A 17,631-nucleotide genomic window follows, 5' to 3' on the forward strand; every position below is an offset into this window, starting at 1 on the left:
AAAGGACATGAGGTGAGGAGACATAGACCCTTGATAATAATGGAGAAGAATTGTGCCTTGACTTACTGGAGATATTAATACCCTTGAAAAACTTCACCACTTTACTATAGTGACTTTGTCCTTTGTGACTCCACATGAGACCTTCCAGAAATTCAGCTAGTCTTTTAAAGGTGTATGTAATTTTTTCCACAACCAATTGTATGGTTATACCTTGTTCTGTTATAGCATGCTGATCTATTACCTTCAGAGTATTGCAAGATCACTGAAGTTCACCAACAGTCAGCTGAGAATGCAAATTCAAAGTGCAAGTATTAATTGAAATTATCTATTCTGTGATTTTATTTTTTCCTATTGATCTTAGACCTCAAATAAAATTTCAAAGCAATATTATTTTCAAAGCTTATAGAATATGTGATAGTTCTTGCTGAAGTTTATTATTCATTTTCATTTCACTAAAAAATTCATCACTTGGCTGTTCTAACTGAGCTACCTATACTTAGCTGTTCTGGTCATTGGAAATCAGTCTATTGGCAGGACTATATTTGAAGACCTACCTGCTTGGTAGAACCCGCTGAGACTCATATTCTGCTGATTGACTCCAAAGTCTTCTCCATGCTGTGATAATGCATTGGAGAGGTACTGGAAGACAGAAGACCTGGATTAGTGTCCTGGCTCTGATATTTACTGCTTCTTTGACTTTGGGCAAGTCACTTCATGTCTCAGGACTCAGTTTCCTCACCTGCAAAGCAAGAAAGTTAGACGAGATGTCTCCAAGGCTCTTTCTAGCTCTAAATCCATGATCACAGAGGTCACATTTAACTGGCACGTTGTGATTGTTGGCTGTCATTTAGTCATTTTTCAGTCATGTTTCACTCTTTATGACCCCATTTGGGGTTTTCTTAGCAAAGATGAAGTGGTTTGCCATTTCTTTCTCCAGCTCATTTTATAAATGAGGAAACTGAGGCAAACAGAGTTAAGTGACTTGCCCAGGGTCACACAGCTAGTAAGTGTCTGAGGCCAGATTTGAACTCAGGAAGATGAGCCTTCCTGAATCCAGGCTGGGAACTCTATCCACTGGTCTACCTAACTGCCCTTATCTGGCAAAACATATGAGTAATATTATCTCTAAGTACATCATCAAAAAATTTCTTGTTATAATGATGCTGATTATGGATACATAAACACTTTTTCGCCTAAGAAGGATACAATATTATCATTGTCATTTTTTATCATTCAAGGTGGGTGGGTGTGTTGGTTGCGTTTGTGAGGGGTGGTGTTCTTAGAAGTGTGATCTGCAATTTGGGTATACTACCATCAGGTGGCAGTGTTGTTTTGCTCTTAGTTCACCAGTCACTCCATAGGTTCAGGGATACAAACAGGCATTTTTGTACTGATAGAGCTTCAAATATCTAGATAAAGATATATGTATATCCATTCATTCATCCATTCATTAGTCTATTTAATTCATTATTTCTTAGGCACACTCAAAGGCAAGGGAAGAAAATCTTCCTTTTCTCTTTTCCCAACAATGTTCCTGGCTAGCCAACCATGAATTAGCTTCAGACCAGACAGTCATAGTTTTAATTGGTTGTCCAGCTAGGGCTGTTCTAATGCTGACTGATAGCTTAGATGAGCAGTGAAAGGAAACAATGAAGTTCTGAAGGAGGTTGTAAAGCCCTTCTTGTTTCTCTCTGCTCCATTGATTCAACAAAAAAAGATGCCAGGCAGCATACTAAGGATTCTATGTATCTACTGCTGCTCTGGAAACACAAATACAACAGGAAATTAAATGAATCCTCGCGCTGCTACTTAATATCTTCCTTGCCAGAGCCTAATTAGGAAAACATTTTCACTAAATGTAAAAATCATTTGTGGGGACACAATGTGACATGAATACCAATGGCATAGAGTCATAGTCTGACCATGGGTATACTCAGGCAGCAGCAGAAGGTTGTCTGCACTTGATGGGGGAAGAGGATTATGGGTATGCTTGGGGGAAAGGCAGACTTTGGAAAAAGGACAAGAAGGCTATGGTGGTAGTGGTGGTGGTGGTCCCAGTACAGTTGTTGCTATGTGGATAGAAAGGGTTACTGGCAGCCTTCCTTTTGGGAAAGAATGAGGGGTGGTGCAAGACTTTGGGGGCAAAGCTCTGCTTTCACCCATTCTAGTGAAGACTCTATACTTTAACACTGCATAAGTAAGCGGCAGGGATGGAATGTAATCAAGTAGTTGGGGCCTAAATATCCCCAATGGGCCAATGTCCCCTAAATTCCCCAGTGTGGTTACATCACTATACGTGTACATAAATCTTTAATCTCTAGCAATCTCACCTTTTTTTATTGTTTAAAGTTTAATCCATATCAAAATTGCAAATAATTGTCATGTATATTTTAGGATAGATCTGAAGACAAGAAAAAAGTTGCCCAAATGATAGGAGGTAAGTGGAAAATGTAAAATAAACGCTCAAAGAATGGATATCTTCCTTCAGGCCTGCAAAACATTCGGCCCACAAGCTGCTTGCGGCCCATCAAAGAATTTCAGGCAGCCGGTGAAAAATGTAGAGGATGTAAAACAACCCTGCACAACATACCACCGTAGGCTGCTTTGGTGGGCCGCAAGTGGTCTGCTGTATGTTGTGCAGGCCTGTCTTACTTAGTGCAATATATTCAAAACACAGGATAGGAACATTGAAATCAGTGTGGGAAAAATGATCTCACCCGTATTTACCTCCATACCAATTATTCTCAGCTATATGTTTGTTGTTGAAAATGGAGAAAATAAAACAAATACAGTGATCAAAAATTAGTTTAGGTACAAAGTCCAGTTGATAACTTAAAAACTCTGAACTATCACTAATACACATACTAAGGGAAAGACTTGGGTTTGAGTCTGCTCTCCATCACTTGATAACTGTATGACTGTATGAAAGTAAGTCTCAAACTCCCTCAGCCTCAGTATTCTCATCTGTAAAATGTAAATATGAATAACTTCCCTACCTATCTTATAGGGTTGTTGAGAAGATTAAAATGAGATAATGTACATACAATTCCTCATACTCATAATGTGATGTATTTTGTTGTTATCCAGTCTGTTTCAGCTGGGTCTAACTCTTTGTGACCCCATTTGAGGTTTTCTTGGCAATGACTACGGAGGTTTACCAATTCCTTCTCCAGCTCATTTTACCGATGAGGAACTGAGGCAAACAGGGTTAAGTGGCTTGCCCAGGGTCACACTTTTTGTGTCAGGACAGATTTGAACTCTTCAAATAAGTCTTCCTGACTCCAAAACTGGAACACTATCCACTGTGCCACCTAGAGGCCAAAAGTGCTATATACATTAGTTAAAGATGAAGGAATGAATGCATAGCCAAAATATCCTTCTAAGCTAAAACAGGAAGATAGTGAGGTAGAGAAGAATATGGACAGATTCTAGAGAGAGAAAATATGCAATTCCCAGAGAATGAATCTGAAATAAATAGAAAGCCTCCCCAAAAGTTGGATGTTCATGTTACTTTGCCTCATCTCTCTACTCTACAGAATTATCAATTCTTGCCAGAATTACACATCCTGCCTCTTTGCATTGACACAAAAGAGCCTCAGTTCAAGCCCTCTGTTTTTGTCCACAATCTACCTGTCCCTACCCACTTCCCAACATACATGCTTATCATTCTTCTCTAGCACCTACGGAGAATTGAAACCAATCCAGTTGACCTACTGGGCAGGCTTAATCATGGAACCTGATTTTGTTGTAAGAAATTATAAATGAGAAACAAACTACAGCATTTCCAATATACTTTATGTAACCGCACTCTCTGTCAAAGAATAAGAGCATAATTGTATTTATATAAAGAACCATTTGAAAGTTCACAAAGCACTTTCCTTCCCAACAATCCTGGAAGGTAAGCAATGAAATTATTACTAAATTTCTCTGAGGCAACTAGGTGGGGCAGTGGATACAGCCTTGATCCTTGAATAAGGAAGACCAGAGTCCAAACAGCCTCAGATATTTATTGCTGTTTGGCCCTTAGCAATTCACTTAACCTCTTTCTACCTCAGTTTTCTCTCCTATAAAATGGAGATCATACATCACAGAGTTGTTATGAAAATCAAATGAGATGGTATTTGCATAGCGGTTAGCATAGTGCCTAGCACATAGTAGATGCCTAATAAATACTTGTTCCCTTTCCTTCTCCCCTCACCCCCCCCCCCCACCTTTTTCAGATGAGAAAACTGAGAGATTGTACAACAATTACATAGTAATTCTTAGACCTGGGTTTTGAATTTACACCTCCTGACATTAAGTCTAAAGCTATTCCTCCTTCACCACACTGTCTCTCCAGCTATGACTAAATAAACCTTTTACTAGAAAGTCTTACCTGAAAAGAAATAAGAACTCTGTCTCCTAAGCAGTGGAAAAGAAGACAGTAAAAAGGAGCAGAGAACTGGAATATATGGAGAAGAGCTTCATTGTGAAACAGAGACACCTGAAATAATAAGGGACCTATGGTTCCTGGGGTTAAAAGGGTTAGGGATTATGGTTAGTAATAGATGTTTTGCTGGAGTTAGTAGACAGCTACCCAAGGTAGGGCACGTAGTCACTGAATTCCATCTGGGGAGTACTTCTCACTAGAGGGAGGAAAGCATGGAGAAGTGCTGGAGCCATCCCGAGACAAGGCCACAATTGGAATATCAACAATTCTGAAAATCATGATTCTAAGATGAAAGGGAAGGAGGGCTCTGAACTGTCAGGGCCAAGATAGAGATGGGAGATGGGAGACAAATCCAAAGGGAGAAAATATAGTTATAGGTTAAGTCCTAATGGAAGGGAGCAGGGAACCTTGAATTAGGTGTCATGAGATCTGGATTTGAATCCCTGCTGTGCCACTTACTGACTTATGAACATGGACACATCATTAACTTCCTTGGACCTCAGTTTCCTCACCTGTAGAATGACAGGATTGACCTAAATGACCTCTAAGTCCCTTTCAGCTCTAAAACTATCTATGATCTTGTGATCTACCAAATGACTGATTGGGGCTAGATGACCTCTAAGGTCCCCTATGGCTCTGATTCCTTGACTACAGGAGCCTGTAAGGTTCTTATTATAGCACAGTCAGAGGCAATTTTGCTAATGAGGTACCTACAGATGTCAAGTCCTTTGATAGCTACCCCTGTACCACCCCCTCTGATCCTTAAACAATTCCTGCCAGATGGCCAACTGGAAACTGAAAACTGGGACAGTGGTGGTTGTATCTATTTGTCTGAAATTCACCAGGCTGGTATCTTTGGAGTTTGAACACTGACAGAGAGTTTTACTAAGCAGGAAACTTATTGTGGACATCCACGAAAACATAGGGCCCTCACTGAGTCTCAAGCAGCTAATGAAAATGTTATACTTTAAAAACTTGATAAAAGAGCAAGACAGGCACATTCTCTTGGCTGTTTGACTATTAACCCATTTTGCAGGGACTAAAAAACATAATGGTGATGGAGTCATACTGATTTCAAGTTATGGGTAGTTATGTGAATATTCACATTTATGATTATTATTTATTTTCATCAAATATGTTTTATCCTAGCGATTCATAATGAATTATGGACTGTTGTTTGTCCTTTGTTTTTTAAAAGAACTAATGACATCGCCAGGTGATGTCTTGACTTGTATACAAATGGATTTAAGTGAGGCAGAGTTTCACAAAGTCATCAGTCTCATTCTCTCTTCCAGGGCCATTGAAGTCCAGAGGCAAGACAGAAGTCAGTATTATGACTGATGATGGCCTGGGGTGTAGTGCATGACCTTGGGGTCTTTGATGTTTGGCCATGCTCTAAGCACTCCACAGGGCCTACTTCAGCCACCTTTATGGCTATTGAAACAAATTAATTCTATGTCACAATCACTGCCAAATAATATTTGCCTATTGGGCATAGTTTAGTGTAGATCACATCATTTTCTAAGTCAGATTTTACTAAGTTCCTCAGGATAATAATAGCATTCATTCTATAAGCACAAAATGTCCTGGTGTTTCATAATCTTTTATTGTTTCCTATAGAAGTTCTATTAAACTGATGTTATTAGATCTATTGCCAAAAAGAGGTTTCCCTCTCTCCTCTGAGCTTCAGCTTCCTCATTTGTAAAAATTAGGAGAATGATTAAATTATCTCTAGGGGCTAACATTCTATGGAACAATTTCCTCTTCTCCCCCCACCCCACCCCACCTACATTTTGTTCAGCATGTGACTGGAAAAATTAAGAGTAGAATTCACTATGCCTGATATACTTAGTTCATGGGTCACTTGTTTGGGAGAGAAAAAAAATACTTGTTTTTATGCTTATCTATTTAAAGGAGCAAAAAAACCAACAGGATCCAAAGGCCTATAGTATTAAAAGGTGGGGGGAGCATTTAATTTAGTAGAGCATCCCAGGTGATGCTTAGTTCAATTCATGAGATGTCTATAAAGCACTGACTATATTCCAAGTACTGGGCTAGATCCAGAGAGAGATACAAAGACTAAATTGGACAATGCTATGTTATCATGGATCTCACAATCTAGAAGCATAAGTTTATTAGAGAGATGCCCAAAAAAGTACCATATTAGGAAGAAGAGGACTATCTTTCACCTTTCTTTGTATCTCTGGAGCTTACCACATTGCTTGGAACACAGTAGGTGCTTAATAAATGTATATTGATTGATGTCTACCAAGTTAAAGCCAAGAATTCTTTTGGAATTCAAAGTCTTCCACAGTCTGTTACACACTGGGGAAATCAGGAAAAGCTTCATGGAAGAGATGCCATGAATGAGGTTTCAGAAAATCAGTAGGAATTCACCAGGAGAATAATCATAAAAATTCATATGTATAAAGTAATTTAGTATTTACAAAACTTTCTCTACAAATATGCAGTAAGATAGGCAGTATGAATGTGAGTAAGCCCGTTTTGCTTATGAAGAAACTGGGATGTTAGAAAGATCAAGTAACTTGTCCAAGGTCACAAATCTAATAAACAATGGAGCTAGGATTCTAACTCAATTTCTCTAATTCTATAATCGGTACCTTTTCCACAAACAGCCTCCCATAAAGGCAAAGGGGAATGGAAGTAGTAACAAAGGGACATTCTAAAGTAAATGAAGAAAAAGTGAGCAAAGGCAAGAAGATTGGAAGACCAAGAATGTAGAGTAGAATAGTATGAGACATGGCTAGAAAGACAGATTGTGGAGGACTTTGAATTCCAAGAGAAAAAGTTTGGCTTGAACTTGGTAGACATCAGACAACATACATTTATTAAGCACCCACTGCATGCCAAGCACTGTGGTAAGCTCTGGAAATACAAAGAAAGGCAAAAGATAATCCTGGATCTCGAGGAGCTCACAGCCTAAAGCAGGAGAAAACACAAATAAGACTGACCAGATAAATTGGAGATAAATGATTAATAAAGAGAAGGCACTAGCAGTAAGCAGAATCTAGAAAGGCTACTGGTAGAAGGTAGGGACTTGGAGGAAGGCAGTGAAGCCAAGGGACTGGGATGAGGAAGGAAAGAATTCTAGGCATGGTGGACAACCTATGAAAATGTGTACAGCTGGGAGATAGAATGTCTTGCTTGAGGAATAGAAAAGAGACCATTGTCAATGGATTGCAGGCTGACTACATGGGGGAGGAAAGAGCTATCACAAAATTTTTTTAAAATGACAGTATTTGGCAACAAATTAAATATGAGGGAAAGAATGAAAAGTTGGGGTTGACACTAGGTTGTGAACCTGGGTGCCTGGGAAGCTGGTACTGCCCTTTTTAGATTGTGAGCTCCCTGAGGGTAGCAACTATCTTTTGCTTCTTTCGTGTACTCAGTACAGTGTCTGAGACATGGTAGACATTTGATAACTATTGACTGACTGACTCACCAGTAATAGGGAAATCTGAAAGGGGGTGAAGGTTTGGGAGTAAAGATAAAAAGTTAGGTTTTAGATGTCTTTGAGTTTAAGTTGTCTACAGGATGTCCAGTTTTAAAAATGCGATAGGCAATTGGATGTGGCAAATCTAGAGGTTCAGAAAGAGTTTAGGGCTAGATAAGTAAATCTGAGAATTACCAACGTAGAATTGAGAACTGAAGCCATGGGAGCTGATAAGATCACCAAGGGAAATTGTATAGAAGGAGAAGAGAAGAGGGCCTAGGACCCAGCCTTTAAGGATCCCTACCTTTAGTAGGAATGATCTGAATGAAGATCTATTAAAGAGGTTGAGAAGGAGCCATCTAATAGCTAGGAGGAGAACCATGATAGACCAGTTTCCAGGAAATCCAGAAAGAAAAGAGTATCAAAGACAGGAAGGCATCAGGTTGTCATTGAAGGATTTTGAACAGAAGAGTGACATTAACAGGTCTGTGCATTAGTCTTTTTTCCATTTCCAGCCAGGACCCAGACCCAAGAGGGAAGCAAGAAGAAACCTCCAGAAAGTGATCTTGTCAATCGACAGGCCTCGATTCACTCAGTGACTCCCAGGAAAAATGGCAATGTGGTCAGCTTTGACTCCCCAGGCAGCAGAATTCCAACCATTTCACAGGCTATATCCCAGGCTAAGATCTCCAGGCAAGTGGAGATATCTTCTCCAGTTACTGGTATCTCCAAGGCACGATCTGAGCCCATCAATAACAGGTAAAGTTCAGCCTTAACTGGACTAGGAGAAACTTCTGCATTTAGCCACGATGAGAACAAAAGCATAGACTGAGTAGTGTTTTGAACAGCCTTGTATGAAGGGACTTTTAGTTAGTTTATGAAAAGGCTTAGCTATACATAAGCACTTTGACTTAGGGAACTAAGTCAACCAAGGTGCTATGGAAAACAAGGAAGCTGTATAAAGTGGTATTTATGGTTTTATTTTAGTCCAGACACAATGATTTTAATTGGTATAGGAAGATTTGGCTAAGTAAACTCCCTCTGCCAATGTACATGGCACCTGCTCTGAAATTTATAATCTCAGAGTAGGAGTTCTTCATCTCCTAGGGGTCACTGACTTCTCTGGAAAAAATTGTGAATCCCTTCTCAGAACTCTGCTTTTAAATGCATAAAATAAAACACATGGGACTGCAAAGGAAACCAAAAGTTAGTGAAAATAAAGATGTAATTTCTTTTCTGATCCAAGTTCATGGACCCCCTGAAATCTATCCACAGAGGTCCTTGGTCCCCACATTAACGGGTCTTAGAGAGTTGCCAGGGAGCCCTGAAAGGTTAAAATTGTGTGCTTGGCATTCCTGATGAAAAGACCAGAGCTGAATACAAAATTTGACTTTCAAATACAAGTGGAACATGAAGAGGTAAACAGGAAAGAGAAATCATAAGAGACTTATTAAGATTGAACTGTTTGCATTCCTGCATGAAAGATGATATTTATAACTCATGAGACCTTTGTCAGTATTAGGGTAGTTGGAGGAAAAAAATTATATGCATATAAATATAGATAGATAGATAGATAGATAGATAGATAGATAGATAGATAGATAGATAGATAGATAGATAGATAGATAGAAGGCACAGGGTGAGTTGAAGATTAAGGGGTCATATCTGGAGAATAAAATTAAGGGATGAGAGAGGATTATACTCAGAGAAGAAGAAAGGGAGAGGTAGAATGGGGTAAACTATCTCACAAAAAAAAAGCAGAAAAGAAAAGTCTCTTACAGTGGAGGGGAAATGGGGGAATGTGAGAGAGAATGAGTGAATCTTATTCTCATAGGATTTGGTTTAAGGAGGGAATAACAAACACATTCAATTGGGTATGGAAATCTGTTTTACCCTACAGGAAAATAGGGGGAGAAGGGGACAAGAGAGCAGGGGGATGATAGAGAGGAGGGCAGATTGGGAAAGGGAGTAATCAGAAGTAAATACTTCTGAGGAGGAACAGGGTCAAAAGAGAGAATAGAATAAATGGGAGGGCAGGATAGGATTAAGAGAAATAGAGTTAGTTTTTCACAACATGTCTACTATGGACGTGTTTTGCATAACTGCACATGTACAACCTATATTGAGTTGCTTGCCCTTTCAATGAGGGTGGGTGGGGAGGGAGGAAGAGAGAAAATTTGAAACCTAAAGTTTTAAAAACATATGTTTAAAAAAATGTTTTCACATACTACCGGGAAATAAGAAATACAGGAAAGGGGGTACAGAAGTCTGTCCTGCCCTACAGGAAAATAGAAGGGGAAGGGGATAAGGGAAGGGGGGAGAGAAAGAAAAGAGGACAGACTAGGTGAAGGGATATTCAGAATGCATGCCGTCTTGGGGTAGGAGGAGGGGTGAGAAGGGATGAAAATTTGGGACTCAAAAACTTGTGGAAATGAATGTTGAAAACTACAAATAAATAAATCCATATTTTAAATAAAAAAATTTTAAAAAATAAACAAAGTACACATCAACTAAAAAAAAGCAATAAAGTGAAATACTAAAAAAAAATTGTGTGCTTAGGGTAATATAGTCAAAATGTGTCAGAGGTAGGATTTGAAACCTAGTCTTCTTTGCTCCCAGGCCAGCTGGAGGAAATTAAGAGGGGGGGAAAGAAGAATGTTGAAATGGATATAGTCTTACTCTCAGGATTTCTTCCACCAAACACACTTGTCATACTCCAACAAAGGAGAGCCCACAATGCAACTCTTACCTGTTTATATTATTGACATGATCTTCCTATAAATCCCTCCTCTAAAGTCCTCTAATGCCTCATTGTGGCATAGAGGTGGCATAGGGTTCATCTCCATGCCTGCAGAGAGCAAGTCTCACCAATGTGAAAAGCTTCAAGCACACATTCAGGCATGTGTCACCTAGGCAAGTTCAGAGAAACATTTGTTACCCGCAAGCTGACCATCAGATGAGTAAATGTGAGTAGGACAAAGAGATGAGGTGTTAGCCAGGTTGTATTAATTAGTGAAAAACTACTATACAGATGAAATTACAGACCTTTGAAATATTGAAGGAAGCATCCTTGTGAAACAAGTAGAGAGCAAATATCTTTGTTTCCATTTTACAGAGAAGGAAACAGAAGAATAATTCAGTTACACAACTTGCCCAAATTCAAGCTAATGTTGTGAATAGAAATGTCATGTCAATCATGGCATTCAACACTTTTGTTTTATCTGCTCATGTACAAATGTTGTCCAAAGAGATCCTCCAAAATTGAGGAGACAGTTTGTTTTTTCTAGGTCACCACTAATTTAGACTTAATATTCTTAGTGTCAAAAAAAAATGATGCTAAATACTTTTCCCTGGGTATTTCCTCACCTATAAAAAGAAAGGTGGGGCTAGATGGTCCTTCCATCTCTACCTTCTCGTAATTCTATGATCATTCTTCCCCAGGGTATCACACAATGCTGTCTAGGTCACAAGGAAAGAATACTCAGTTCCAGTTCAACAAACATTGATTCAAAGTAGGAAGCACTGAACCTTTCTCACCAGGAATGTGGCTCAACATATGGTGGAGTGGAGTAAGCATAGAGAGATATAGCTGTTGGGTGTTTGGAAGGTTTTCAAGTAGATTGTACAGAGTCCCCCAAAGGCAACTGTGAGCCCCACATGTCCAGGATCCTTTAGGAGAGACAAATTAATGTGATTTCATGAGTAGTGTGTCAGTATAATGTTCATTTCAGGAATTTGGCAAGTGAGGCAAATGAGCTCTGCTTCAAATTTTGTGTCTTAAATTACACACCAGAGACATAAACTCTGGTACAAGATAGAGCACTCCCTATAAAATGTTGGCACTTACAGCTCAGTAAGAAATTAAGATGCAGGGAGAACAGAGTCCAAGGTTTGTTCTTTCTTTCTTTCTTTCTTTTTTTCTTAAAGGTATCCATATTTTACACATGATAGTGACCTCTGCAAGACCAAGCCCTGCACCCCAGTTACTTTCAAGAAACACTTGGAGGATATCTACTCAGAGCCTCTCTTTCAAAAAGGCATCCAGCCAATGAACCCTGATGTGCTTGGAACAGGAGCCCCAGGGTTTGTGGGAGGACGAACCCCTGTCCCTAGATATTACATTGTTAATGAGAGGGAATCCCGCCGAAAGCCTCGTTCCACCTCCCGATCACCAGGACACTTTCATAGGGAAAACATGGGTGACTTTGGGGACATATATCCAAGGAACAAAAGGGGCTACGTATTATCAAAACCCCACCATGCCTACACCCCACATTTGAGTGATGAAGAGGAAGAGAAGGAATTGAGAAGAGACATATTCAATAGATCCTTTCGTCCACGATCCCTCTCAGACCTTCATCAGTCACCTCATTTTTACATTGGTGAACGAACAGAGAACCAAATCTTGGCTGCTGAAGACCTGGCTGGGATGCACTACCAATCTTGGAATGGTGGCTTTGAGGTAGACCACTACCACCAGTTTATTTGTATAAAAAGCCTCGATTACGGAATTTTGACCCAGAACCCCGGTACCCAGAGCATTTCATGAAACCAAAAACCAAACAAAAGATAGAACCATCCTTTACAGAGTCAGATTCAGTATCTGCCTCTAGCAGTGACCAGCAAAATAGTAGCACTGATCAATACATCCAAGTCATTCATAATAAAGACAAGTACCTGAAGTCTGCAGGCAAGCTTAGCAAAAAGAAATCCAAGTCTAGGCTTGAACTGACTATTGCAGATCCAAGTGAATTGATTTGTTCAAATGTCTAGATGGAGTGGATTTGTCATTACCTCTGGAAAACAGCAGCACATCATGGTGATTCTGGTATTAAGAATGAGGGTACATATTAGAGACTTTCTGGAAAGAGAAATGAATCATATATCATGATGAAACAATGGGACTAAGATTTGGCCTGTAAGGGAACCCAATCAATGATGTACTTACTGTATACTCATGGATCCCCAATGTTCTGAAGCCTTTCTGTTCTAGAACATCAGCAACAAATGTGTATGTGGACAACCATTTAATATAGATCATGTTCTTCTGGGCAGTGAATTACAGGCAAACATTTGGCAATGTTCCTGATGTTTGAAGTCAAAGGAAAAGGTCACATAACTCAAGCTGTCTTTCCATCTCATTCTCCTTCAAAAAGGGTGAAGCACCAACTAGGTGGTGCAGTGGATAGAGTACCAGCCCTGAAGTCAGGAGGACCTGAGTTCAAATCCAGTCTCAGACCAAACACTTAACACCTACTAGCTGTGTGACCTTGGGCAAGTCACTAAACCCCATTGCCTAAAGAACAAAAAGAAAAAGAAAAGGTGAAGTCACTGCCATTGGAGAGTCTCCCTTTATATAACTGAGAAAATTCCAATTAGTTGTTCATGCTTAAAAAGGATAATAATAAAGCCCTGTGTTTATTATTGCATTATCTTTTACGAAGTAAAAATAGCACCCCATGTAATAAAAAATCTGTCAATAAATTTTCATTTCTGCAAGGCTAGAATTCTAAATTCTGTGTGTGTGTGTGTGTGTATAACTTTTGCCAGTCAGTCAATAAACATTTATTAATCACCTGCTATGTGTCAGGCACTGTGCTAAGTGTTGGCAGTCTGGTAAAACCTATATATAGCTCTCTACTCAGACTAATATATTAAATGTATATAATATAATACAAAGGAACACAAATGAAACCAATTATATTAAGATAATGTTATCAAAATATTTTTATGATGAGCAGGTGGATTTCAGAAAAACCTAGAAAGACTTACATGAACTGATACTCAGTGAGGTGAGCAGAACCAGGGAAATGTTATACATAGTAACAGCAGCATCTTGTGATGATCAACTTTTATAGACTTGGCTCTTCTCAATGATCTAAAACAATTCCAAAAGCCTCTTGATGGAAAATACTATCCACATTCTTAGAAGGAACTAAGGAGTCTGAACGCAGATCAAAGCATGCTATTTTCTTTTTTTTCCTTTCTTGTGGTTTTTCTCTGATTCTTCTTTCACCACATGACTAATGTAGAAATATGTTTCATATTATTGCACATGTATAACCTATGTCAGATTGCTTGCCATCTTGAGTAGGGGGAGAAAAAAAATTTGGAACTCAAAATCTTACAAAAGTGAATGTTGAAAACTATCTTTACATGTAATTGGATAAATAAAATACTATTAAGTGGGAAAAATATTTTTAAACGTGTTAAAACATGTTCATGGGCCCCAGGTTCAGAACCCCTGCTCTAAGCTGAGGCACTGTGCAGGGTGCAGTGGGGACTACAAAAATATAAAACAATGGGACATGGGAGGTAAAAAAGCTAATATGTATTCTCCAATAATTTTAATAGAAATGTAGTTTCTATTAATCTATCCATCAACAAATATTTATTAAGCCTATGCACCAGGAACTGTGCCATAGCCCTCATTCTATGCTGTTGGGGATACAAAGACAAGAGTGAAACAGTCCCAGCAATCACAGAACTTAGATTCTAACGGAAAACACACCATGAACACATACACGGAGGTATAAATTATACAAAGTAGATACATAGTTACCTTGGTGGATGTGGGAGAAGCACTGGCAACTAGAGAAAGGCAGAAAGACTCCACAGAGAAAACTATTCTTGAGCTGAGTCCTAAGGAAACCAGGGATCCCAAAGGTGGAGGTAAGGAGAGAGGGCATTCTATAGATGGGAGATAGCCAGGGCAAAGGCACAGAGACAGGAAATGGAATGTTATCTGTAATGATGATGAGGAGGAGGAGGAGGAGGATAGTCTTTACATAGTGCTTTAAGGTTTGCAATGCATTTTATATATGTTTCTCGGTGATCCTCAAAGCAATCTTGTGATACAGGTGCTATTATTATCCTCACTTTATAGATGAGGAAACTAAGATTTAAGAAAGTTTAAGTGGATTGCCCCAGATGACATAGCTAGTAAGGTCTTAAAGCAGGATTTGAATTCAGTCTTAATACAATTCCGATCCAATCCAACTCTACTATAACACCTTGCTGGTTCATTTTGGCTGTAGTGATGTGGGTGTAGAGAGGAGAAATGTGTAGTAAGGTTTGAAAGGTAGCATGAGGTAGGTTGTAAAGAGCTTTAAATTCTAGAGAAGTTTATATTTGATCCTAGAGATAATAGAAACATGGTCATACTTACATTTTGGGGGGGGGAAAATCACTTTGACAGCTGTGTAGAGGACAAAATAGAGTGAAAAGAGCCTTGAAATGGAGAGATTGATTTGGTCGCTATTAAAATGATCTAGATAAGAGATGATGAGGATCTAAACTATGATGATGGCTACGTGAGTGGAGAAGAAGAAATACACATATATACATACATATATACATACATACATACATACATATATGTTGTTCAGCCATTTCAGTCTTCATGACCGCATTTGGGGTTTTCTTGGCAAAGATACTGGAGTGGTTTGCCATTTCCTTCTCCAGATCATTTTATACATGAGGAAAACGAGGCAAATAGGATTAAGTGATTTCTCCAGGGTCCTACAGTTAATTAAGTATCTGAAGCCAGATTTAAATTCAGATCTTCCTGACTCCAGGGCCAGCACGCTATCTGCTGCACCACTTAGCTGACCCATGTACATATATATACACACATACATGTATACATACATACATACATACAGTAATTGGGACAGGGAGAATTTCTCTCCATGTTTGTTCAGCCCTTGTATGAACTCCTATAGTCTTAAGAGTTTGTGGATTTGAACATGAGAAGTGGCCTGAGATCCCTGCTGGCAACACTAAAATGAAGGGTTCTAAGCTAAACATAAACATAGCACTCTAGATGTGGCCTGGCTAGGGCAGAATATAGAAGGACTACCATATCCCTCATTCTTTGCTATATATATATATATATATATATATATATATATATATATATATATATATATATATATATGTATATATATATATATATATATATATGCATATATATATACATATATATGTATTATATATGTATATATATACATATATATATACATATATATGTATATATATACATATATATGTATATATATATACATATATATACATATATATGTATATATATATATATGTGTGTGTATATATATATATATATATGTATATATATATATACACACATGCATAAACAACCTTATGTATACATACACACATGTATGTATATATGATGTGATACACATACACATACATATACATGTGTGTGTGTGTGTGTATGTGTACGTGTGTGAGAGAAGAACTGAGGATAACACCAATGATGCAAACCAAGGTGGCCAGAAGGTCCTTGACAGAAACAGGGAAGTTTGTAAGGCTGGTGGGTGTGCAGAGAAAGATAATGAGTTTTTGTTCTGTACATATTGAGTTTGAGATGATTATGTAACAACTTGGGAATGTCTAATAGGAAGTTGGTATTATGGGACTAGAGTTGAGAAGTGTGGGCTGGGTATGGATTTGGGATTCATCTGCACAAAATGAGGGGTATGAGTATCCTGCCCCTGTCATGCTATATCTAGAGTGCTGTGTTTAGCTTAGGACCCCACATTTTAGTGTCATTGACAGGGACTTCTGGCTGCTTCTCATGCTCAGATCCATTATTCGTAGAATTATGAGAGTTTCTGCAAGGTCTGACCAGCCAGGGAGAGAAATTCTCCCTATACCAATTATCTTCCCTTCTCTGCCTCCCCCCTGTCTCTGACTTTAAGACTTTTAATTCCCATTTTGAATGGTCTAGAGATAAATCACATACTTTCCAATCAGAAACTTGAATTTGTCTCCTTCCTCATCCTCTTCTTACCCTGTAGTTAATAAGGGTGGTAGAATGAGGGAAATGCATTAGCTAGGATATTAATAAATATCACTTTTAAAAGAGGGTGAACAGAATGAGGAGGGAAGAGACTTAAGATGATATTATTATAAATTGTTTGGCTGAAGGAATTGGGGATGTTTAACCTGAAGAAGAGGAGTTTTAGGCAGGACAAGGTAGTAGTCTTCAAGTATTCAAAGAAGAAAAGAAATCAGATTTGTCTTACTTACAGAGAAGTAGATATCAACTTATTTTTTTTAATAGGAAAAAATGATAGCTGATCAAAAACAGAATGGCTGCTTCAAAATGCAGTTCGGTCATCCATTCCTGGAAATCTTCAAATGAATAGTGAATGATCAGCTGTCATCTGAAATCTTATCATCTGATATTCTTTATATTGTTCAGTACTCATTTCTTAACAAACTGTCCAAGCCTGGCTATTCCTCTCTGACTCACTACACCACTGAAAGACAGGACCAGAAGAAAATGAAATATTCCTTGCTCTGGAATATCCCTTCCAGACTTACCATGTTCCACCATTACTACATCTTTTATTCTCTTCACTGTTTCCTACAACTTTCCACATCCTGGTATTTGTTACATATGGACTTCCAGGTCATAATTCCTCAATAAATTCAGTAACTACCACAAAGTCTTTTCCATTCTAATAGCTGACCTTATTAGACATTCTTGGCCTTCAGGCTCTCACCCTCCTTAACTCTCTTGACTTCTATCTCAATCAGAATCAACCATTCAAAGGTGTTGCTATGCATTAGATATTACCACCACTACTATCCGTACCACTACCACCACCACCCAGCCCTAGCTCCAGGGAATCTGTCCCCCAGGTATCATAATTCTTAAGTGTGGTGCTGATAGATATTAAAGCTATTTTGAGGGATGAATTCATAGAGATTGATTAAT

The 17,631-nt window shown here is 38.6% G+C and overlaps 1 protein-coding gene across 1 annotated transcript in view; it reads left to right on the forward strand.

Annotated features, from left to right (window-relative positions):
* The window catches only part of TMC3 (transmembrane channel like 3), a 78,834-nt gene extending 66,149 nt beyond the window's left edge, over positions 1–12,685 (forward strand). The window contains 6 exon segments of the mRNA XM_078150620.1: positions 226–304; positions 2,395–2,437; positions 8,399–8,647; positions 8,915–8,939; positions 11,835–12,355; positions 12,358–12,685. Coding sequence (XP_078006746.1) covers positions 226–304; positions 2,395–2,437; positions 8,399–8,647; positions 8,915–8,939; positions 11,835–12,355; positions 12,358–12,656 — 1,216 coding nt within the window. The 3' untranslated portion in view covers positions 12,657–12,685.
* Positions 12,686–17,631: the final 4,946 nt, after the last annotated feature.

The sequence above is a fragment of the Phascolarctos cinereus genome, unplaced genomic scaffold (assembly GCF_003287225.1).
Source record: "Phascolarctos cinereus isolate Bilbo 61053 unplaced genomic scaffold, phaCin_HiC Scaffold_3;HRSCAF=262, whole genome shotgun sequence".
Lineage (NCBI taxonomy): Eukaryota > Metazoa > Chordata > Mammalia > Diprotodontia > Phascolarctidae > Phascolarctos > Phascolarctos cinereus.